The sequence below is a fragment of the Pan troglodytes genome, chromosome 16, assembly GCF_028858775.2.
Source record: "Pan troglodytes isolate AG18354 chromosome 16, NHGRI_mPanTro3-v2.0_pri, whole genome shotgun sequence".
Taxonomy (NCBI): domain Eukaryota; kingdom Metazoa; phylum Chordata; class Mammalia; order Primates; family Hominidae; genus Pan; species Pan troglodytes.
Genome location: NC_072414.2, coordinates 66406875 through 66431151, shown reverse-complemented (window position 1 = coordinate 66431151; position 24277 = coordinate 66406875). Strand labels below are relative to the sequence as shown.

At 46.2% G+C, this 24277-nt stretch overlaps 1 protein-coding gene and 1 long non-coding RNA gene across 6 annotated transcripts in view; one reads left to right on the top strand and one right to left on the bottom strand.

The window, feature by feature from the left end:
• The window catches only part of LOC104002382 (uncharacterized), a 40895-nt gene extending 34187 nt beyond the window's left edge, over nt 1-6708 (bottom strand). Inside the window, exons 1-2 of one of the 2 annotated variants that reach the window (XR_010151421.1) lie at nt 6447-6708; nt 2338-2452 (exon numbers count right to left, since the gene is read on the bottom strand). This is a non-coding gene — a long non-coding RNA (uncharacterized LOC104002382). Of the gene's footprint in view, nt 1-2337; nt 2453-6442 lie in introns of both variants that reach the window. The other variant, XR_008539352.2, reaches the window with a different exon arrangement.
• Nucleotides 6709-6749: 41 nt separating this feature from the next.
• UBL7 (ubiquitin like 7) lies at nt 6750-22517 on the top strand. Of its 4 annotated transcripts, none has more exons than XM_009429538.5 (11): nt 6750-7315; nt 9586-9798; nt 11823-11942; nt 16119-16201; nt 16974-17058; nt 17635-17692; nt 18424-18557; nt 18818-18867; nt 19140-19307; nt 19893-20015; nt 22267-22517. In XM_009429538.5, the coding sequence occupies exons 1-11, from the start codon at nt 6817-6819 to the stop codon at nt 22402-22404; spliced, it is 1671 nt and encodes a 556-aa protein (XP_009427813.2). In that variant the 5' UTR covers nt 6750-6816; the 3' UTR covers nt 22405-22517. The 4 variants fall into 4 exon arrangements, with proteins under 4 accessions (XP_009427813.2, XP_001135630.1, XP_009427814.1 ...); XM_001135630.6 differs by having other exon boundaries at nt 7280-7365; XM_009429539.2 differs by having other exon boundaries at nt 7304-7805.
• The last annotated feature ends 1760 nt before the right edge of the window (nt 22518-24277 follow it).

Below are 24277 nucleotides of genomic sequence, written 5' to 3'. Positions count from 1 at the left end.
GCTTTAACGTCTTAAAGGACTAGAGCAGCTCGGCCTATGTGAATCCTAAAGCTGGCATGCCAGGTTTCCCTCCAGAACAGGGTCTCATACTGAGGAAAAACTGCTAGAAATGGAATCAAAATTGATCAGGACAGACATAAATAAAGATGAAGAAAAGAGAAGATCCAGATAAAAATTAGGAAGGCTAATGGCCAGGCGCGGTGGCTCACGCTTGTAATCCCAGCACTTTGGGGGGCCAAGGCAGGCGGATCACGAGGTCAAGAGATGGAGACCATCTGGCTAACATGGTGAAATCCCGTTTCTACTAAAAATACAAAAATTATCTGGGTGTGGTGGTGCATGCCTGTAGCCCCAGCTACTCGGGAGGCTGAGGCAGGAGAATCACTTGAACCTGGGAGGGTGGAGGTTGCAATGAGCCGAGATCCTGCTACTGCACTCCAGCCTAGCGAAAGCGTGAGACTCTGTCTCAAAAAAAAAAAAAAAAAAAATTAGGAAGGCTAATAGAGCTAAAGAATCTCAGAAAGCAAGCTGCCATATTTTTTAACACTACATTAAAACAATAGAGGAGGAAGCTCTCTCAAGTTCAAAATGCTACCCTGAACCACATCTCTTTTTAAAAGCATAGGAAAAGTAATTTCACACAAAAATGAATAACAGAAAATATATAAGCCAAATATCATACAAAATTATGATAAGAGAATAAGCAGCAGAATTATATTTCTATAAATAATAAAAGCATACCAATAAGATGTGAACAGAGAACAGATAAAAATTATAATCATCTATTTTCAAAATAAACTGAAATGTATTAAGAAAATGATATGGCCAGGTGCAGTGGTTCACGTTTATAATCCCAGCACTTTGGGAGGCTGAGGTGGGTGGATCACTTGAAGCCAGGAGTTTGATACCAGCCTGGTCAACATGGTGAAACCCCATCTCTAGTAAAAATTCAAAAATTAGCTGAGTGTGGTGATGCCCGCCTGTAATCCCAGCTACTTGGGAGGCTGAGACAGGAGAATCGCTTGAACTCAGGAGGCAGAGGTTGCAGTAAGCTGAGATCGTGCCACTGCACTCCAGCCTGGGCAACAGAATGAGACTCCATCTCAGAAAAAAAAAAAAGAAAGAAAATGATATATGAAAATACAACATCAAAAAGAACTTGGAGAACTCAGAAATGAGGTGACAGAACTCAGGAAAGAAACTTATAAATAAAAGAAAAAAAATAGGCCAAGCACAGTGGCTCATGCCTGTAATCCCAGCACTTTGGGAGGCTGAGACAGGTGGATCACCTGAGGTCAGGAGTTTGAGACCAGCCTGGCCAACATGGTGAAACCTCATCTCTACTAACAAATATAAAAATTAGCCGGGCACTGTGGCAGGCACCTGTAATCCCACCTACTTGGGAGGCTGAGGCAGGAGAATTGCTTGAACCTGGGAGGTGGAGGTTGTGGTGAGCAGAGATCACGCCACTGCACTTCAGCCTGGGCGGCAGAGCGAAATTTTGTCTCAAAAAATAAAAAATAAAAAATAAATACAAAATGAAGACTAAAGTAAAAGGAACACAGAAGAAATAAATACAACAGATGATGCCTTAAGTAGAATGTAGAAAGGAGGAACATTTAAAAAATATTTTTAAAAATGAAGAAAGAGAAAAGATTTGAGAAAAGTGGCAGATATTGAAGAGAAACAACAAAGATACAACATATGGCTAACATGAGTCCTCTTAAGAACCAAACCAAAGCAAGAGAACGGAACTATTCTAAAACCTGTAATTCAAAAATCAATCTTTACTGAAATAAAAAAAATATAAATTACATTTTGGAAGAGAATACCACATAACTGAGACTACTGACCTAAAACAAACAGCACCAAGATGTAGTCAGGTAAAATGACTGGAAATTAAACAAAAAATTTTAAAAACTACCTGGGCAACCTGGTGAAAAGAGCAAGTAACTTGTAAGGGAAAGAAAATTAGATTTCTGTCATCAGATGAAAATGAAATATCTTAAGAAAGAAAATGTGAGCCAACAATTTTATATTTAGCAAACTGATTTTCAAGCATAAAGGCCACAAATAAACTGCTATTAATATGCAAAAGTTTAGGGAATATCATTCACACAGAATATTGTAGTCCTTCCAGGAAATCCACTAAAGAACGGGTTCAGTAATAAAAACCACTGGGCCAGGCACAGTGGCTCATGCTTGTAATCCCAACATTTTGGGAGGCCAAGGCGGGTGAATCACTTGAGGCCAGGAGTTTGAGACCAGCCTAGCCAACACGGTGAAACTCTGTCTCTATTAAAAATACAAAAATTAGCCGGGCATTGTGCTACATACCTGTAATCCCAGCTGCTTGGGAGGCTGAGGCAGGAGAATCGCTTGAACCTGGGGTGGAGATGCAGTGAGCCAAGATTGCACCAATGTACTTCAGCCTGGGTGATACAGTGAGACTCTGTGTCAGAAAACAAAACAAAACAACAACAACAACAAAAACCAGTGGAAAGCATTAAACATGGAATTCTGATTTTATTTATTTATTTATTTTTGAGATGGAGTTTCACTCTTGTCGCCCAGGCTGGAGTGCAATGGTGTGATCTCGGCTCACTGCAACCTCCACTTCCTGGGTTCAAGCAATTCTCCTTCCTCAAGCTCCCAAGTAGCTGAGATTACAGTGCCCGCCAGCACACCCCCACTAATTTTTGTATTTTTAGTAGAGAAGGGTTTCACTATGTTGGCCAGGCTGGTCTCAAACTCCTGACCTCAGGTGATCTGCCTGTCTCGGCCTCCCAAAGTGCTGGGATTACAGGCATGCGCTGCCGCACCTGGCCTAAACATGGAATTCTTTGTAGTATTAAGAGAGTTAAAAAGAGGAAGGTAGAGTAATGAGTATAGGCTCAGATAATATACAGCACATCTGTTAAAATGGAGAGAATGAATGGAGGGGATAGAATGAGAAGGGCATATGCAAACATTTTTTTAAATGTCTCAATAATTATATTGGTGGTGATAGTATCATTAGTATTGTTATTTTGAGACAGTTGGGTATGTGATATGGGATAAAGGAAATGAAAATAGATATTTAAATACTGTTGTCCCTTATGTTCTTGAGAACTAGTATTCTCAGTGTGGAAGAAAGGAAATAAAGATGTAATATAGAAAATATTAAATTAAAATTCTGTAGTCTTACTTTGGGAGGCTGAGGTGGGCAGATTGCTTGAGTCCAGTAATTCAAGACCGGCCTGGGCAACATGGTGAAACCCTGCCTCCACAGAAAATACACAAATTAGCTGGGCATGGTGGTGCACAACTGTAGTCCCAGCTACTTGGCAGGCTGAGGTGGGAGAATCGCTTGAGCCTGGGAGTTTGAGGCAGCAGTGAGTCATGATTGCACCTCTGTACTCCAGCCTGGGCAACAGAGGGAGATCCTGTCTCAAAAAAACAAAACAAAAAAGAACCCATAAAACCAAAAGCCAAAACCAAACCCAACCTCTGTAGTCTTGAATTTGAAGTAGCAGTATAAATATTCTCTATTTATATCTCTATGGATATAGATCTCCTCCTAGCTCCATCCACTAATGTGGCTTACAAGTAACAAACAATTCAGTAGCAATAAGCATCCCTAGTGCCCAGATTGTGGTCTTAATATACAATTTCCCACAGAAAACCATATGAATTTCTTGAAGAAATGGCTAATTTTTATGCCTAGGGCAGGAAGTACAAGATTAGCTAGGAACTCTTGTCATGCTAGATAGCAGGGAGCTATCAAAAACCTCCAGGGTTATGTCAAAAGGACTCAAGAATCAAGTTGAAGAGGAGGCTCCATTGTTATGGTACTGTATTGGTCTGTTCTTGCACTGCTATAAAGAACTACCTGAGACCAGGTGATTTATAAAGAAAAGTGCTTTAATTGACTCACAGTTCTGCAGGCTATACAGGAAGCATGGCTGGGGAAGCCACAGGAAACATACAATCATGGCAGAACGTGAAGGGGAAGCAAGCACATCTTCACATGGCAGAGCAGGAGAGAGAGGGCAAAGGGGGAAGTGCTACACACTTTTAAACAACCAGATCTCGTGAGAACTCACTGTCATGAGAACAGCAAGGGGGATGTCTGCCCCATGATCCAAACATCATGACCTCCCACCAGGCCCCTCCTCCAACATTGAGGATTACAATTCAACATGAGATTTGGGTGGGGACACAGAGCCAAACCATATCAGGTACCATGAATGTCAACATGAGAAAATACAAGTATATTGTGGAAAATGAGAATCAAGTTTCCTACTATTGCAGAAGGGAGGTAAAATTATAGAGAAGAGGAAGACTAGAGGAAAATATGTGGTATTGGACTGGAATTTGAGGTATTGGTGTGAACTCATATTTTATATATACATATATATTTTGATATGTGTGCACATATATATGCTCACATATACACAGATCTATACATACATATACACATCTATATGCACACATATTTAAATATATTTCATAGAAATATAGATGAATGGGTGTGTATATCAATATTCATTTATTTGCTAGGTCTAGTCACTGAAATAGACTGGAAATAATGACATCTCAGTAGCAATAAACACACCTAGCATCCAAACTTGGCTTCTAAATACCATTCCTTACTAAAAGGAACTAAGGCTCTTTGGAGAAATGAATGATGTGACAGATGTCAAAATCTATGATATAACTTATGAAAATGGCAGAGAGATGATCAGCCTCCACCCAACTGGAATGGTTGATGAAAGCTGAATGAGATTGTAAGTTACATGGTATTATTGTATTTATTAATTTCTTGATTTTGCTGGGTTGTACTGTGGCTGTGACATAGAATATATCCTTGTTTTCAGGAAATACAGAAATACTTTGGGTAATGTCTGTAATTGGCTCTTAAACGGATCGGGTGGAAAAACAAAAGAGCAATATGCATAGTGAGAGAGTGAGAGAGAAAGAATAATGAGGTGAATGTAAACTATTAACAACTGGGGACTTTGGGTTAAGGGTATGAGGGCATTATTTTGTAATATTTTTGCAACTGTACTGTAAACTTGAAATTATTTCAAAGTAAAAAGTCTCAAGAATATTTGAGCACAGGGGAAATATTCAAGCTAGGTAAAATATGTAGATTACTAAACAAATGTGCAGTGTAATCTAAATTTTGTTGAATATACATATTTAAGATTCAGTAAAATTATACTTTTAGAAGCATAAAACAAAGTTAACAATTGTCATCTATTGGTGATAGAATAGCCATGCCCCTCTTAAAGCCAAAAGGCTAGCAGATATCAAGACCTACTCTAAAGTTATAGAAATCAAGACGTGTGACATTGGCACAATGACAGAAAAATACACCCATGGCACAGAATAGAGTCAAAAATTGACCCACACATACATAGTCACCGGATTTATGACAAAGCTGCCACTGAAATTCAGTGGGAACAAAATTTTTAAATAGTGCTGGATCAATTGTACACCCATATGGAAGAGATGACTCTTGATGTCTAACTCCTATCATATACAAAGATTAATGTGAAATTAATCATAGACCTAAATGTGAAAGATAAAATAACACAGAAGAAAACCTAGGATAGTATCTTCATAACGAGGGCAGGCAAAGATTTCTTACATAGGACACAAAAGGCACTAACCATCACAACAAAATTTCAGGCCGGGCGTGGTGGCTACCCGTGGTGGCTACCGCCTGTAATCCCAGCACTTTGGGATCACCTGAGGTCAGGAGTTCGAGCAGCCTGGCCAACGTGGTGAAACCCCATCTCTACTAAAAATACAAAAATTAGCCGGGCGTGGTGGCAGGCACCTGTAGTCCCAGCTCCTCAAGAGGCTGAGGCATTAGAATCTCTTGAACCCGGGAGGCGGAGGGTGCAGTGAGCCGAGATCGGCCACTACTGCACTCCAATCTGGGCGACAGAGCAAGACTCCGTCTCAAAAAAAAAAAAAAAAAAAAGGTTTAAAATGAAATTATCTAATACCATTAAGAGTAAAAAAAAAATCATGAACTGGGAAAGTATTCACAATATATAATTTTGATAAATTATGGAGCTCAGGTGCAAGTAACTTAGTAGGCAGGAGAGGAAGGAGTCTAAAGAAGTCTAGTTAGGAAGGATTACTGAAAGAGGGGGTATATCTAAAAATGAGTAGGATGGGAAAGGGAGACTTTGGGAACAGCCATGAGTTCCTAATGCGCCCACAACATACATGGGAGTTATCCTGAAGATAAACTCCCTGAAGACAGTGAAAGCCATTTCAAAACTCCCCATATAACTTATGAGAACAGAGGGGTGATCTGCCTTTAATGTTAGGCCTTCTGAGATCCTGCGATCTGTTCGCTCTCCTCAGTAACATTACCCTGCTCAATTGCTGCCTTAATCCCAGGTCGCACATTGGAATGGGGGAATTCAGCGTTTACATTTACCCACACAGGATCAGCCTTCAGTTGCTACGATCAACTTCAGTATTTTCATATAATCACTTTTTTCTTTCCTTAGTTCTTGAATTATTAATTCCTTGAGAAGAGTCCAATCAGAGGTAGTCTTTCTTCAGTATTTTCGGTAATCCTAATTTCTGTGCAAAAAAAATTCTGTTCCATTTTAACCGTGCAGAACTTTCTGTTATCTAAAACACAGTTTCTCTATGAGAGTTCAGCGAAAATTCCCCTTCCCAAACTGACTCTATGAATGACTGTTAGATAAGCTTCACCACTGCATGTAGAGGGTGTACCAGGAACCCAAGTTAGTAGCTCTCCTCAAAGACCCAACTTTTGGAGGGGGTCATCGTCTGGTTCCTGGTATGCCTCCACAGGTAGGTCCGCCTCAGGAAGTCAGCGGCGAGGAGCACAGAAGAGGCTGCCTTCACCAACGGACAGCAGTTTTCATCGTGAGGGCCGTCGGAAACCGCTTGGATGTGTCTAAAGGGGCCGTTTGGGAACCGGCCCTTCTGAAGGGAAGGGTCGGAGTGGGAGGGGATCCGGGATCCGCCTTACGGCCGAGTGTCCAGCACCGCGTTCCAACCTGGCAGAACCGACGTACTTCATATGCTCCTCAGGGGAGCGCGGGAATCACCAGGCTGAAGAATGACTGGAAATGGGACCCTCTCCAACCAAAGCACCCAGACATTCTGGCGCCGGACATTTCAAAGAGCGCGGAAGCCACGCCTTCCCCCAGAACCGGAAGCTTTGCAACTAGCGCCCCTTGTAGACTGGCTGTTTATAAGGGGGCGGGGGCCACAGCGGGAACTGCAACTCCCAGAATGCAGCGCGGAATTTCCGGTTTCCGGCGAGAGGGCCAGAGTGAGTGTTTACACCGGCGGCAGTGCGGCCGGGTTCCTTCCGCGGGACGGGTGAGGGCGCTGGGGCCTTGGGCAGCGCGGGCTCGATGTGTGTCAGCCAAGTAGCTGGTCCCACTGGAGCGGTGAGGTCGCCACCGGATAGTGTTCCTGCCCCATTACTAGCGATCTGTGACCTTGGGCCAGTGATTTTACTGAGTCTTGCTTCCCTCATCCGTAAAATGTGGCTAATGCCTGCCTTAGGGAACCGTTGTGAGGATTAAGTGAGACATGGTATATAAAACGACCTCCTTCTGGCATAAACTTGAGGTGGAAGATACCTTGAGGATGCTTGAAGGTCTGCTAGGCAGCTTCACAGCCTTTTCTTTCCTCTTCCCTATGAGAGGTCTCTTTGGAAGCAATAATGATGACTATAACAAGAACTTATCTTGCTTTGCAAGATTCTTCCGCCGTCAGAGTTTCTGATTTATTTTCTGGGGTTCCATGTATGCCAGGTATGGGGACAAGGATGACGAAAACTTTAGTCTTTTGTTTTCAAGGGCCTTCAAGAATTGGGGTGGAGGAGGGGGCAAGCAGATATTTGTAGCCCTTTTGTTCTGAGGGGATGTGGGAACAACAGAGGAAAGAGAGGGGACTGAGGTTATTGAATCTGTGTTGGTTTCGGTAGGAGTTTGCTAAAAGGCCAAAAAGGGAAGAGAAATTACATGCAGAGTTAGATGAGCAGAGGTGTAAAATAGGGGAGAGCTTTGTTATGAGTGTGTACTTACATGTTGTGGAGGCCCTTTGCAAGGGTAGGGCTCTGTTGGGGAAGGAGGCTGGCAGGGAGTTTTGTAAGCCAGGCGATGAAGTTTAGACTTAATTTATATAGATGGTTTAGAGGTATTGGAAGAGATCTTTTTTTGGGGGGCCGGGGTGGGGCAGGGAGGGACGGAGTCTCTGTCGCCCAAGCTGGAGTGCAGTGGCGCTATCTCGGCTCACTGCAACCTCCACCTCCCGGGTTCAAGCAATTCTCCTGCCTCAGCCTCTCAAGTAGCTGGGATTACAAGCGCCTGTCACCACGCCCTGCTAATTTTTTCTATTATAGTAGAGATGTAGTTTCACCATGTTGGCCAGGCTGGTTTCGAACACCTGATCTTAAGTGATCCGTCCGCCGCGGCCTCCCAAAGTGACAGGATTACAGGTGTGAGCCACCACGTCTGGCTTTTTTTTTTTTTTTTTTGCGACAGAGTCTCTCTCTGTCACCCCGGCTGGAGTGCAGTGACGTGATCTTGGCTCACTGCAACCTCAGCCTTCCGAGTAGGTGGGACTACAGGTGCGCACTACCACGCCCAGCTAATTTTTGTATTTTTAGTAGAGACGGGTTTCACCATGTTGGCCAGGCTGGTCTTGAACTCTTGAGCTTAGGCAATCTGCCCGCCTAGGCCTCTCAAAGTGCTAGGGTTACAGGCATGAGCCACCGCGCCCAGCCCGACATTGGAAGAGTTCTAAGCAGAGAAGTGACTTGGTCAGATCTGTGTTTTAGAATGATGGGTTGTGGCCAGGCGCAGTCGCTCATGCCTGTAATCCCAGCACTTTGGGAGGCCGAGGCGGGTGGATCACGAGGTCAGGAGATTGAGACCATCCTGGCTAACACAGTGAAACCCCGTCTCTACTAAAAGTACAAAAAAAAAAAAAAAAAAAAAAAAAAATTAGCCTGGCGTCGTGGCGGGCGCCTGTAGTCCCTGCTACCTGGGAGGCTGAGGCAGGAAGGCAGGAGAATGGTGTGAACCTGGGAGGTGGAGCTTGCAGTGAGCCGAGATCGCGCCGCTGCACTCCAGCCTGGGCAACAGAGCAAGACTACATCTCAAAAAAAAAAAAAAAAAAAAAGAATGATGGGTGTTGTTAGGTGGCAGCATAGATATTTGATAGGGAGAGGCAAGAGGCAGGGAACTTGTTATAAAGCTGTTCTACTGGTTCAAGCAACAGTTGAAGAAAATTGGAAAAAGGGGCATACAGAAGGGAGAGGGTTAGATGATCTCTCTCACAACATTCCTATTAGATTGGATGGCGTTTTTATGTCCACGTTAGGGATGAAGAAAGTGAGGCCTAGAGAGCTGTCCATCACAGTATGAGTAGAGAGAGAACCCCAGATTCTAGTTCTGGCCTCCTGATGGTACGCCCTATGCTTCTTCAACAGTGTCACATTGAATTGTCTTTCATTCAACCCTTTGGTGGGTGGGGGTGGAGTAGAGTGGTGGTCTGTCTTTTAACCACTGAGGTTTTGTTCTTTTACAGGGAGAAAGAGAGAGCGCGAAAGAGAGAGGATGTCTCTCTCAGACTGGCACCTGGCGGTGAAGCTAGCAGACCAGCCACTTGCTCCAAAGTCTATTCTTCGGTTGCCAGAGACAGAACTGGGAGAATACTCGCTAGGGGGCTATAGTATTTCATTTCTGAAGCAGCTTATTGCTGGCAAACTCCAGGAGTCTGTTCCAGACCCTGAGCTGATTGGTGAGTCTCTCTGGACTGGGGTTGGGCTGCTGCTCTGATCTCTTTTGGGGGAGGAACTTCTGGAATTACAAGAGTAAAGTAAGGGCTTGGGATTTGTCGCCTCATAATGTTAACACTCCAGGGAAGTGAGTGTTGGGTAAATAGAAACACAAATCATATAATGAAACTATTGGTTGCCATTTCAGCCATGTATTATACTGAACTACCTTATCACCAGGTTCTTTATGACATTGTCTTGTTTTTTGTTTTTGTTTTTGTTTTGCTCTGTAGCCCAGGCTGGAGTGCAGTGGTGCGATCTCGGCTCACTGCAACCTCTGTCTCCTGGGTCCCAGTTCAAGCAATTCTGCCTCAGCCTCCCGAGTAGCTGGGATTACAGGCACACACCACCATGCCCAGCTAATTTTTGTATTTTTAGTAGAGACATGGGATTTCACCATGTTGGCCAGGCTGGTCTTGAACTCCTAACCTTGTGATTCTGCCCGCCTCAGCCTCCCAAAATGCTGGGATTACAGGCATGAGCCACCGCTCCTGGCCAACATTGTGAATGCTTTTTCTGAAAGAACAGAAGTTTGGGATGAGTTAGGGAAGGAGAAGTTGGTCAGGGGAGGCTCCTCAGTATATTTGAGGTAGGTCTTAAGGGATGATTAGAAGGATTTTTGCTTGGTTGATTGAGTAAAGGAAAGGCAGTAAAAAAGAAAATGAAAGTGGCGTGGGCAGTCCAGGTGGAGGAGGGAGGAATTTAAATATAATTAAATTACACTGGAAAGGTAATTTATAATAGCTAAAGGATCCAACTGGCAAGAAAGATGTTTTCAGTCATACCTGGATTGGGTTCATCCTATTTTGTTGTTTTTCCATTGATTTAAATTGGGCAGCCTCCACAATGTTAAACTCCAGAGCTTTTCTGTGGATAGATTCTATGTGAATCCTTTTTTTTTGTTTTTTGTTTTTTTTCTGAGACGGAGTCTTGCTCTGTTGCCCAGGCTGGAGTGCAGTGGCGAGATCTCAGCTCATTGTAACCTCTGTCTCCCAGGTTCAGGCAATTTTCCTGCCTCAGCCTCCTGAATAGCTGGGATTACAGGCCCGCGCAACCACACCTGGCTAATTTTTGTGTGTGTATGTGTGTATATATATATTTCTTTTTTTTTGAGACAGAGTCTTGCTCTGTTGCCCAGGCTGGAGTGCAGTGGTGTGATCTTGGCTCACTGCAACCTCCGCCTCCTGGGTTCAAGCGATTCTCCTGCTTCAGCCTCCTGAGTAGCAGGGATTACAGGCGTCTGCCACCATGCCTGGCTAATTTTTGTATTTTTGGTAGAGACGAGGTTTCACCATCTTGGCCAGGCTGGCCTTGAACTCCTGACCTCAGGTGATCCACCCACCTCGGCCTCCCAAAGTGTTGGGATTACAGGTGTGAGCCACCGTGCCCGGCCCTAATTTTCATCATGGCCCAGGTTTCGCCATGTTGGCCAGGCTCCAAAAGTGCTGGGTTTATAGGTGTGAGCCACCACATCTGGCCAGATTCGATGTAAGTCCATTTTATGAGTTTATATTTGCAAATAGTTGTTGAAATGTATTTAATTGGCTAGGCGTGGTGGTTCACGCCTGTCATCCCAGCACTTTGTGAGGCTAAGGCAGGAGGATCGCTTGAGCCCAGGAGTTAAGAGACTAGTCTAGGCAACATGGCAAAACCCCGTCTCTACAAAAAACTACAAAAATTAGCTGAGTATGGTGGCATGTGCCTGTAGTCCCAGCTACTCAGGAGGCTGAGGTGGGAGAATTGCTTGAGCCCAGGAGGTTGAGGCTGCAGTGAACCATGATGGTGCCATTGCACTCAAGCCTGGGCAACAGAGTAAGACCCTGTTTTCCAAAAAAAAAAAAAAGTATTTATTAAGTTATTGAATAAGAGTATCTTTTAAAACATGTATCATTCTCCAGCTATCTAATCAAAATAAGGTTCTCAGGGGACAAAAACCATCTAAATTTGTTTTGAGGAGCAAAATATAAGTGGACAGTTCTTTTTTTAGATCTGATCTACTGTGGTCGGAAGCTAAAAGATGACCAGACACTTGACTTCTATGGCATTCAACCTGGGTCCACCGTCCATGTTCTGCGAAAGTCCTGGCCCGAACCTGATCAGAAACCAGGTGAGTGAGGGGCAGCCCTTAGGCAGGCAGAGTTTCTGTAATATCCGCAAGGGAAGGGTCTGTGTGTTCTTGAGGCACAAGCCTGGGTGGAACAAAGGGATGATTTACTGAGCTGATGATAAATGATATCTTTATTACTTATTGGATTAGACCATGCTGATAAACAGAGTCCAATTTTGACCTCCTTACTGCCAGCATCAGTAATGGAAGATTTGTTTCTCCATTTTGTTTTTTGTGTTTTGGTTTTTTTGAGACAGTCTCACTCTGTTGCCCAGGCTGGAGTGCAGTGGCACAATCTTGATTTTGGATCACTGCAACCTCCGCCTCCCAGATTCAAGTGATTCTCATGCCTCAGCCTCCCGAGTAGCTGGGATTACAGGCATGAGCCACCATGCCCAGCTAATTTTTTTTTTTTTTTCTGAGACGGAGTCTCACTCTGTCTCACAGGCTGGAGTGCAGTGGTGTGGTCTTGGCTCACTGCAAGCTCCGCCTCCCGGGTTCACACCATTCTCCTGCCTCAGCCTCCCAGGTAGCTGGGACTACAGGTGCCCACCACCAAGCCTGGCTAATTTTTTTTGTGTTTTTTAGTAGAGACGGGGTTTCACCGCATTAGCCAGGATGGTCTCGATCTCCTGACCTTGTGATCTGCCCGCCTCGGCCTCCCAAAGTGCTGGGATTACAGGCGTGAGCCACTGTACCCGGCCTTCAATTTTTGTATTTTTAGTAGAGACGGGGTGTCTCCATGTTGGTCAGCCTGGTCTCGAACTCCTGACCTCAAGCCATCCACCCCACCTCAGCCTCCCAAAGTACAGGCACCATTCCTGGCTTGTTTCTCCACTTTCTAAGTTTGTCATCCACTGTTTCCTAATGGGATAGGGAGTTTGTGTCTACTTAAACTCCTTTAAGTTAACAGTTTATTTTTCAGTGATACAAAGTAAACTTTGTATCCTTTTGTTATTATTGTTGTTCTCATTAGAAAAAAGCTGGAAACTTTTGGCACTTTCCTAATGCTGCAGTTTGTTCCCTTGTTAACAAATCTTCCTACAAACTGCCTCAGGTGGTGATTTGTTCAGTCAGCTAACTGCTCTTGCTATACTGGTATTTTCCTGAAGATATTCAAAGAGTATTTAAATAGCTCTTGGAGAAAATATACAAAGCCTCAGATGCCTTTTTGGTTTATAAATAGAAGGTGCTTGGAATTCATGATTTAAATTTTGCATGTGTGTTTTAAAAGCCTCCCTAAGAATAAAGCTAAGCTGTGTAAAAGAGATTAGCTTTGTTACACTGGCAGGTTGACATCTTTTTATAATGTTCATGATTGCTGTGACTAGTTATCAGTTTGAAATTTACCCCCCTTTCAGTTCTAACTGTAAAAGACAAAAATGTCTTTCATACCCTGATGGGAAGTGAGAAAGAGGAACAGAGTTCCTGACATCCAGAGGTTGGCCTGGCACTCACAGCCAGGCCCTGGAGTCCTTTTGGGGAACATGAACAATTGTACAGATCCCCAATAGCAGTCAAGGCCACTCTGAGACCACTATGGATTAAGACAAAAACAAGATCCCTATTATTGCTGAACAGAAGCACAAAAACATGAGCATTATCCAAACCACAAAGGTGACCAAGTATCTTTCTATCTTGGCTGATGAGAGTAACAGCTGCTTCTTTGCCAATTACAGCTTCCACCTTGCTCTAGTTTTCCTTCCTTCTAGGTAAGAGTTATTAAGATACTCAATTATAAAATCACTCCCACTGCCCAAAAGCATCCTATCCAGAGTAAAACCTCACTTCTTTAAATTTTTCCCCAAATCAGCCAGACAAAACCAAAATCCTGTAAGAAGTCCTTTCTGGCTGGGTGCAGCAGCTTACGCCTGTAATCCCAGAACTTTGGGAGGCCGAGGTGGGCGGATCACCTGAGATCGAGAGTTCGAGACAAGCCTGACCAACATGGAGAAACCCCGTCTATACTAAAAATACAAATTTAGCCAGGCATGGTGGTGCATGCCTGTAATCCCAGCTACTTGAGAGGCTGACGCAGGAGAATCGGTTGAACCCAAGAGGCAGAGGTTGCAATGAACCGAGATCACACCATTGTATTCCAGCCTGGGCCACAAGAGCGAAACTCTGTCTCAAAAAAAAAAAAAAGTCCTTTCTAATATCCTCTTACTGAGACAGCCCACGGTTTCCTGTGGTGTGCATTCTTCTCTCTGTACTGAGCAGTAAACCCAACTTGTTTAAATACACATATGCCCCTCAGCTCTTTGGCTGGAGGGCATTAACAGAAGGAAAATAACATTTGTGGCTTCTGTGAGCCAGGTTTTTTCCCTTTTATACCTCATTTAATCATTACAGTGGCCCTGCAGGGTAGGTAACAGCATTAGCATCTTATGGAGGAAGAAAAGGGTTAGGGCATTTATTCAAGGTCAGCTACTTAGAAAGTGAATGCAAGAGCTGGGATATGGACCAGGGGTTTTCCTGGCTCAAGAGGAAAACCATTTCCACTGGGCTGGCTGCGTTCCACTTCTAAAGGATGAATTTAGCTCAGAGATCTTACAGTGACAGCCATGGCTCTTAGCTGAATAATGGCTTAAGATATTAAGAGTCCTTTTCCTCCCACCTTCTACCTGGAGGATTATTTTTGAAACAAATGACCTTTTTATTGGAAGGTTACAATAAACTTTTAGATCTGTGAAGAAACTGTTTTGTGACAGTGTTTTAGATATTTGCTCCTTGAGTGCTTTTCTTCACAAAGGAATCACATTTTGTGTTCCCCCACAGACTAGGGCCTATAGGAGGAGAACCCACTGTTGTCTGTCTTCCCACCTGGGTCTCTTTGGTAGTTCTCCATGGTGGGTTACAAATCCCTTCAGGACGTCACCTTAGCCTGCTGTTTGAGCTGGAATGTGTACCCCAAGCTCCAGCCACAAAGAATGACTTGCTGTTTGTTCAAAGCACCACATTCTTTTATTCTCCCATGCCTTTGCACATGTTCTCATTTAGGCTTGGAATACCTTCACCCCCCCAGTAAATATCAGCTCTCTCTTTGATACCCATTTCAAATGGTCTCCTCTGGGAGGCAGCTGTCTGTCTTCACCCTCCCTCTCAGTGGTGGCTGTCTGCCTTTGTGTTCCTGGTACCCTAGCTGGGATCCACGTCTCTGTTGAGGTCTTCAACGTGGCATTTTGTAATTGTGTATTTGATGTAGTCTCATTTCTCCTCCTGCCCTAAGAGTTCCTTGATGGCAGGGGTTCTTATTTTTCATATTCTAGTTCCTTGCCTAAAGCCAGGCATGGAGTAAATGCTTAGTACATGTTTGTTGAATGAATAAATTAGGTAATTTACTTAAGATGACTGTTTTTCAAAAGACGGCCTCATGATCAGGACTGTCGATAAGGATGTGGCTGCCACCCTGAACCCCAGGGGTGCTATTCACCTTGCTTTGGGAGTGGTGCCCTGGAGTTGGGCAGTACACAGTCAGTACAGTCACAAGTAGTGGTCCTTCGTGAGGATAACCATACTTTAAAAAGTGTGACCCAGGGCCGGGCATGGTGGCTCACGCCTGTAATCCTAGCACTTTGGGAGGCCGAGGTGTGTGGATCACTTGAGGTCAGGAGTTTGAGACCAGCCTGACCAATATGGTGAAACCTCATCTCAACTAAAAATGCAAAAATTATCCAGGAGTGGTGTTGCACACCTGTAATCCCAGCTACTCGGGAGGCTGAGGCACGAGAGTTGCTTCAACCAGGGAGGTGGAGGTTGCAGCGAGCCGAGATTGCGCCACTGCATTCTGGCTGGGCAAGAGGTGAGACTCTGTCTGAAAAACAAGGCAAAAACACCAAAAAACAAATGTTATTAGTCTAGAATTCCTGCAGTGGTATGTTGATCAGAGCACTATTTTTCATGTGGTAAGAGTCTCCTCTGCTGCAACTTGAATTTGTTTGTTTGTTTTATCTGTGGAAGATGCTTACAAGTGAATGTAAAGATGCTTACTAGCAGTTTTCACATCCGTGGCACAAATGGGTTTTTCTGAGCGGGCACTCACATTCTTAAGGGGTGATGAGGGAAGGGAATGCACAGACCAGGCTGCTCCTTGGCACATGCTGAAATGATGTTGCCATGTCTGTGGCAGAGACAGGACCTGCGCTATAGGGTAACTCTGAGTGTCTTGTCCCCCAGAACCTGTGGACAAAGTGGCTGCCATGAGAGAGTTCCGGGTGTTGCACACTGCCCTGCACAGCAGCTCCTCTTACAGGGAGGCGGTGAGTGTGTGCTGCGGCCCCCAGCCAGGACTGTAGGAGAGGGTGTGAACGCTGGCTGGCGAGTGGTGTGGAGTGGGAGCTGGAAGCCCGTTGCCATGGCAACCAAGAGTTCCTTGGGGAGTTTTTGCCATGTCTGTGGGCCTCAGTAGAGCCCTGTCTTTCCCCAAAGAGCCTGTCTCAGTCAGGCGTTGTTGATTCCCTCTAATGATAACGATACAACCTGCCCGTATGGTGACAGCCAAAAGATCCTCATACTGTTTCTGCTGGGCCTCATTCTTTGACTTTGGCTGAACTGCCTGCTTACTGCCCCTTGACCTAGATGTCCTCACTGGGGAAGTGGGCTGATGTCTTTCTGTAGGAGAGTTGAGAGGCAAAATTAGTACAGCTGTGAACTTAGCGATATATACAAATATGAAATAGTAATTGTACAGAGATTGAAAAGGACTTTTGGAACCTAGAGAAACCTTTGTTACCGGGCTTGTAATGAGAGCTTTTATTTTGGAAGCATTAAACTATAGGTGGGGAAAGGGAGCACAGAGATTTGAAGGTTTACTGTGGTCTTGCCTTTTTTTTTTTTTAAATTGTTTGTTTCCCCTCCAGTAAGCTAAGATCTTAGAGCAAAAAGAGGTTCATCTGTTTCCGGGGCTATTGTTCCATTGTGGTGATGTACATGCAAGCACTTAGAGGGAGGAAGTCCTTTGGCAGAGTGTGGGCATTTGATGAGTGCATTGAGCTGGTTGGAGTGCTCAGCCCCCCCCCATTTCTCCTGCAGGTCTTTAAGATGCTCAGCAATAAGGAGTCTCTGGATCAGATCATTGTGGCCACCCCAGGCCTCAGCAGTGACCCTATTGCTCTTGGTAAGTGCAGGACTGAATTTGAGGAAATAGGAGTTGTCGGAAAAGGAGAAAACAGGAGAAGACAATTCCTATAAAGAGACTTGGACTATCTTTTGAAGAATGACTGGTCTTGGGGGAAGAGGGAGAGTAATCAAGGTGTGTTTGATATACCCAGCCCTTTAAGAGCTCTCAGTCCCACAGAGAGATAATGGCCTAACTAACATCGTAAATAAGAGTATGAGGATGCCAAATGAGGATAGCAGTTAGCCCACATCACAGCAATCAGGGAAGGCGTCCTGCACACCCTGAGTAAGGGAAGAACCCAGAGATACGGGAGAAAGAGACAGGTGTCTTGGTACCCAGTCTGTGATGTGACTAAAGTGCAGGGGAGGTGGAGAGCAGGGGACCATCCTCACTAGACCAAGATGAGGAGTACCTGAATTGTATTGCTTGGCGCTTTGCTTCCTCTACTTCTCATGAAGATTGGCTTGTTGTCCTGTGTCCCTGTTGAGCTGGTTGCTCTGAGACGCAAAGCCTCTTCTCCCTCCTGGATCTGGCTGATTTCCTTTCTTTGAGGTGAGCTCTGCTCTTTTTCAGGGGTTCTCCAGGACAAGGACCTCTTCTCTGTCTTCGCTGATCCCAATATGCTTGATACGTAAGTGTACCTGTCCTATTAGAGGGTACCTTCTCTCTCCTCGTGCTCAGGCCAGAAGCCTAATTGTCACCCTGCAGTCTGCTCTGGGAGCCCATCCATAGTCTGTCACCAAGTCTACCCTCTAGATACGTCAGGGGGTGAGAAAGAACAAAGCCCAAGAGCAGGGCTTTTGTCAAGAGTGTTGGGAGGAAGCAGGATTCTGAGGGAAAGGGTCTTGCCTGCCAGGCTCAGTTTAGGTTTCATGTGGTAGAAATTAGGGAGCTTTTCAAGGATTTTAAGCTGGCGAAAGGAGAAGCAGGTGTACAGATCCGTAAAGTGTCAAAGCTAAAAGGGACATGTCCTCATTTTGCAAGTGAAGAAAACAGCCCCACCCTGGGAAGAGAAGGGACCTGTCCAGAGTTGCCTGATGTAGTAGTGGTGCCTAGACCAGACACTCCTCATGTGCTCAGGCCAGAACCCTGAGCCTCCCAGGCTGCACCTTTCCCATCATGCCTTGCCTGCGGAGAGGGTGAAGAATCTGCAGTGGACCCCAGGAATTGAAGGCCTTGCCCCCGTTGCTGGGGGCAGATCAGCAGGAGGATAAAGCTTCCTGGTGGAAGATGCTAAAGACCGAGGAATTTGAGAGCAGGCACAAGTGGCTGCACTGTTGTGAGGGGGCACCCAAAACTCCTGTCATGGCTGAGGGTGCTTTTTTGGAGTCACCCTTGGGTTTCTTCCTGCTTCTGTCCTAGGTTGGTGCCTGCTCACCCAGCCCTCGTCAATGCCATTGTCCTGGTTCTACACTCCGTAGCAGGCAGTGCCCCAATGCCTGGGACTGACTCCTCTTCCCGGAGCATGCCCTCCAGCTCATACCGGGATATGCCAGGTGAGCGCCTGAAAAGCGTAATGTGGGCCCCTCAGGAGCCGGCAGTGGCCCAGGAATTTGCTTTACTCAGCAGCTATGTATAGCGTTGGCAGAGGGCGTTCCTTGGGAACTCTCGGTTTGAGTCAGGAAGTGCATCTGTCCTGTAATTTTCCGAGGGGAGAGATGAAAATATGAATTTGGAGAGTAACTTGAGCTGAGATTCTGGAGCTGCGCCTGTGCCTTTCTGTTCTTCCTCCTGAAATCTGTTTGTCCTCCTCCAGGTGGCTTCCTGTTCGAAGGGCTCTCAGATGATGAGGACGACTTTCACCCAGTAAGTGGCCTGCCTGCCTGCCTGACATGCTGACATGTGGGGGAGATGGTGCTGGGAATGAGCTGCATCCTGGGACCTGGCACTCCCAAGGCTGGGAGATGGACATACGCCACTGGGGGGCCAAGACCATGTCATACTATTTCTGCTTTTGGATTCCTTTCTGAACCTGGGAACTTAAGAGTTTCCCCAAGAACTATTGCTGGAGGTGGGTGGAGTTCATCTGGGAGTTTCACAGTACTGCTTCCCTGATTCTGAGTGTCTTCTTTCTCCAGAACACCAGGTCCACACCCTCTAGCAGTACTCCCAGCTCCCGCCCAGCCTCCCTGGGGTACAGTGGAGCTGCTGGGCCCCGGCCCATCACCCAGAGTGAGCTGGCCACCGCCTTGGCCCTGGCCAGCACTCCAGAGAGCAGCTCTCATACACCGACTCCTGGCACCCAGGTATGAAGACGGGGCCGGGAAGATCAAGGCTGGGCCCCCAAGGAACAAGCTCCCCAGCAGTAGAGTAGACTTGCCTTTGCTGACCCTGGTGCTAGATCTAGTTTAAGCTGAACCCTGGAGTCCTGGTGGGGATTTCTTACTGCAGCTTGAGTGACCTCCCCTTCACTTGCCTTGAGGACTCAGAAGTCTAGATTTTAACATGGTCCCGAGTAGTCCCCCCTATTAGTTCAGAAGACTCTTCCCGCACACAATATGCCCTTCCTCATCCCTGACAGGGAGCAGACATCACCAGCTTAAGCATTTCTGGGTGACAAGTCACTTCAGCTTTCAAGGCCATCTCTCCCAGTGCTGCAGTGCTGGGGTCCTAGGCTGGGACAAGGGGCTCAGTGCAGAAGAGAATGGAACCTTTCCTGCCCACATAGAGAGCTTCTAGGTACCTTTGTTTGGTTGTCTTATGGCAGGTCTTTGTTGGGAGGCAGAAGTTGGGTACCTCAGGAGTGCTGTGAGGTGATAGGACAACAGCGAGCATCTGCTATAAGATTGAGATGGCTCTGAGGGTGGCACTGACCACTGATTTGTCTCTAGGGTCATTCCTCAGGGACCTCACCAATGTCCTCTGGTGTCCAGTCAGGGACGCCCATCACCAATGATCTCTTCAGCCAAGCCCTACAGCATGCCCTTCAGGCCTCTGGGCAGCCCAGCCTCCAGGTCAGTCTTCCCCACGTCTTGGTTTCCATGTGGCTTCCTTGTTATTTTGGATGCCCAGCCTTTGTTTTGCTCTCTGGGGGTCCTTCACACCTGGCATGCTTCATTCTAGGAACAGCTGGAGCATGGCAGTGGGACAGGTGCAGAGTGTTCCTAGCAAGGGCACACTCTCAGACCATACACAGTGGTCACTAGGCTTCTCCTGCCCCTAGTGACCATGGCCTGACTCCCTAGACCACCTGGCTTAGATAATCATGGCCATTTCATTCATTCATTCAGTGATCATTGACTGAGCATGTGTATACTAGGCCTGAGTCCAGATGCTGGGCTAGTGGCAAGCTGGTTCTCATCCCTGCCATGGAGGGGCACCAGGCAGGTACTGAGCTGGGGAGCAACAAGGCAAGAAACCCAGCTGCTTGAAGTAAGGGCCTAGGTCAGACAAAACTTTTCTGAGAGAGGGGTATTTAAGCTGATTGTCAGAAGAATTAGTTAGAAGTTAGCTAGCCAGGGAAGGGGGTTTGAGGTAGGAAGGGGCTGATTTCCAGGTGAAGACAGCTACCTGTTTGTGCACATGTGTGGAGGTATATGTGACATACTCAAAACTACAAGGCTAGGATGCAGTGTCCAGTGTAGAAGATCCGCAGATGGGGCTAGAGAAAGAGCAGGAGCCTACGAGAGGGGCTCGAATGCCAACCTGCGGAGATTAGACTTAATGACTTGATGTAGCAGTCACCAGGGATCCCTGGGAGGCATTGATTGATTGATTGATTGATTGAGACAGGGTGTCACTCTGTCACCCAGGCTGGAGTACAGTGGTGTGATCACAACTTACTGTAGCCTCAACTTCCTGGGCTCAGGTGATCCTCCCACCTCAGCCTCCCGGGTAGCTGGGACTACAGGTATGCACCACCATGCCTGACTAATTTTTTGTATTTTTTGTAGAGATGGGGGGGTCTCCCTATGTTGCCCAGCCTGGTCTTGAACTCTTGGGCTCAAGCGATTCACCCACCTTAGCCTCCCAGAGTTCTGGGATTACAGGTGTGAGCCACCATACCCGGCCCATGGGAGGCTTTAAGGAGGGGAAAGGTCACCCTAACAGCTAAGTGGAATACCTGAGGGGCCAGCATTGTAGTTCACAGCTCCATGCATGAGCGGTTTGGTTCACGTCTGTTTTCCTCTATTCCACATAGTAAGCCTATGGGTAGAGCATCATCCCTGGAACTTGTCTGGGGTCATAAGGCCATGAAGTCATAACGATAGGGTTCAAGCCTGTGTGGTTTTCACTGTTCCATGTGGTCCTTGTGGACAGTGAGGGAACAGAGGCAGGATTCGTGAACAACTTGTCTTCTCCATTCTTGCATCTCCCCTGTTGCTAGATGCCTGTTTACTTTATTCCCTAGCTCAGAAGCTTTCACTGGTTCCACCTGGCCTGTAAAATGAATTCAAATTGATCTGTGTGTCTTTTTTTTTAAGCCCTCCACGTTCTCATCCCTGCCTGCCTCTTTGACTTTGCTTTTCTTCCCCTTTGCATTGCCTTCTTCCCACATGTGAACACGTTGTTTTCCCTAAATTGTGCTCATCCCTGCTGTCATGAAATAGAGATATTAATGAAGCTATGAAAGTACTAGAAGAAAATATGGGTGAATTTCTTCAAATCCTTATAGTAGGGAAGGGCTTTCTTGGCCGAAACTCAGTATCCAGTAGCCATTAAATAAAAGTTATGCATTTTGGGTTTGTAAAAGTGAAAAATTTAAAACATCTCTTACAGTCCACAAATAGATATACCTAATATATACCACAAAAATTTAAGACATTTAAAAAAAGGTGAAAATTTCTGCGTGGCAAACCAAACCAAACAAAAAACCGAAGCAAAGTCCAAAGGCTAACAAACTGGGAAAAAAATCTGTAACACTCATCACATAAAGAGCAAAATCTTGCTGTTGTGTGTGTACACATAGCAAGAGAAAGAAAGTAATTTAGCCTCTTGGAATTCAGACAGTGAATAATTTGTACATTCTCTTTTGATCCTTATGCCAAGAATTTCCTTTTTTTATTGTAAAACTTTGGATTTGTTCTCTTAACCCTCAAGCCTATCTTTTAGTCTTCCTAGAAGCACCGTGTTCTGTGGAACTCAGCATCAGCAGCTTTGCTGAGGACTCCCCCATCTTCCTTTCCTTCCCCGGAAAGCACAGACCTAAGTGAGTCTTCACCAGATCCCAGCTAACAGCTTCTGCCCATTCCTATCTTTCCACAGAGCCAGTGGCAGCCCCAGCTGCAGCAGCTACGTGACATGGGCATCCAGGACGATGAGCTGAGCCTGCGGGCCCTGCAGGCCACCGGTGGGGACATCCAAGCAGCCCTGGAGCTCATCTTTGCTGGAGGAGCCCCATGAACTCCCTGCTTCCCCTGAACCCCCAGCAAGTTGCAGAGGCTACTGCCCTTGGGAGGCACTCATGAAGGTGCCTCCATCTCTCCCTTCCCCAATATACCTGATGGTCAACTCTCCTGCTTTGTCCAGTTCTTGACCTTTCTGGCTGATCTGAGTTGGTGGAGGCAGTGGGGCAAACAAGGTGTGCTGGTCTTGATGCTGTGGCATCGAAGCAGGGCTGGCCCCTAGTTCTGGGCCCTGGATGGAGGATGTTAGACCCTACATCATGGGATGCTGTGAGATACCCATGTTAACTTCTGGGAGAAGTTTCCAGCCGTAGCCCCCAGACTCTCTGGGGCTTTGGAGTTTGGGAGCCTCAGGATGTGCCGAAGTCTAGGCAGAGCTGCCACCCAATCTTCAGGGTGGCTGCTGGATTACAGCTGTGCCCAGAAGAGGCTTATGCTTCCGAGATGTCCAGTCTATGGAGTGGCTGGGTGGACTTTCAGGGGAAGCACATGGAGGCAGCTTGCCTTCCACATTTCTCTCTCTCTCAATGGCTTCCACAGATTTCTTTGTCCACCCCACCAGTCTATTCTCACCAAGCATTTTTTGATGCTTGTTCTGTAATGATTCCAGAATCCAGGCCTCAGAGCTTCGCCAGGAGGTAGGGCCCTCCTTGTCCTGAAGGCATAAATACAAGAGCAGTTAAATAGCAATACTAAACAACAACACCAACATGAACAGGGCTCAGCTTTAATATTGAAGAGAGGGCACCAACCCCCAAGCTGTTGCTCCATCTGCCTGTGCTCACTCATGTTCCCCTTGGCATGGCGTTCCCTGTGACGTTCCCTGCGGCATTGCAGACATGTCCAAGTTGAGAAAGTGGGTTTTAAATGCTTTGAATACTTCGTTGGGAGAAAACTTCTTCCCCTCAGATGGTGTTTTGGTTCATTTGGGAATAACATGGGTGGAAAGGGGCTCAGAGATCTGCTCCTGCCCTCTGCCTTGGCAGGCGTTTCATCTCCACCATTCCCAGTCATGGTCATTTGGTTTCTGCTTGTCTTCTCCAGGAACAAAAGATTTACCACTTACAGCCTATTCTGTCCTTTAACTATTTGCCAGGGCATTACCCCTTGGTCCCCTCTCTGCCCTAAGGAACCACTCGGAACAAGCCTGCTTCCTCTTCTACCTTAGCAGGGCTTTAGTTATTTACAGAATGCCATGGTGGGTCATTGACTTGCCCCTTTGACCTGTCCTGGTTTTGGTTCCCAGCACATCCTGTTCGTTTCTCTGGATGACCTCCAGTGTATCAGTGATACTCTTAACGTCCAGATATGGCCCGAACAGGATGTTATTCTTTGCCTCTTCCAGAAAATTTGAGAAGTCTCTCTATGTGCATTGACAGAAAAGACTCAGAACTGGGCTTCTCAGTGCCACGCCTCTGTGTGCCTCAGTGGTCTGCCTGGAGCCCAGCTGCCTACTTGTGGTTGAGAGCAAAGACCAGGAAGCTCTGTCTTTGTACACAGTGTCTCTTGCTTCTTTGTGGTGGAAACAAAGGCCAGTCCCATCCTCATGGGTCTGTCTTGGTCAAATGGGGCTGACACAGCCCTTCCTGTGCCCATGATACAGCCTGCCCAGAGCTCGTTTCCATTCTGTGGCAGCTCTCACCCTGCCTCTGAGGACTGCCTTCAAAGGTGCTGGGGTTCCTTAACTCCCCTATCCCATTATGCTGCAGAACATTTGGGTCACCCTGCCCTATCCCTTGGACCAACCCCCAATACCAGTTCCCAGAACAGAGCCGTCCCCACGGTTTCCCTTTCCCTTCTTTGTTGGCTCTTTCCTCCAGGGGCTTGGCAAGTTGGCTTTGCTTCCTGTGGCCATGTTTTGAGTAGTCTAT

What these genes read in the sequence shown, in the direction of transcription:
- UBL7 (XM_009429538.5), top strand. Translation starts at nt 6,817, where the DNA reads ATGCCTCCACAGGTAGGTCCGCCTCAGGAAGTCAGCGGCGAGGAGCAC. An exon ending in TTTCCGGCGAGAGGGCCAGA is followed by an intron (nt 7,316 to 9,585) that starts GTGAGTGTTTAC and finishes GTTCTTTTACAG; the next exon opens with GGAGAAAGAGAGAGCGCGAA. An exon ending in GCTCCTCTTACAGGGAGGCG is followed by an intron (nt 16,202 to 16,973) that starts GTGAGTGTGTGC and finishes TTTCTCCTGCAG; the next exon opens with GTCTTTAAGATGCTCAGCAA.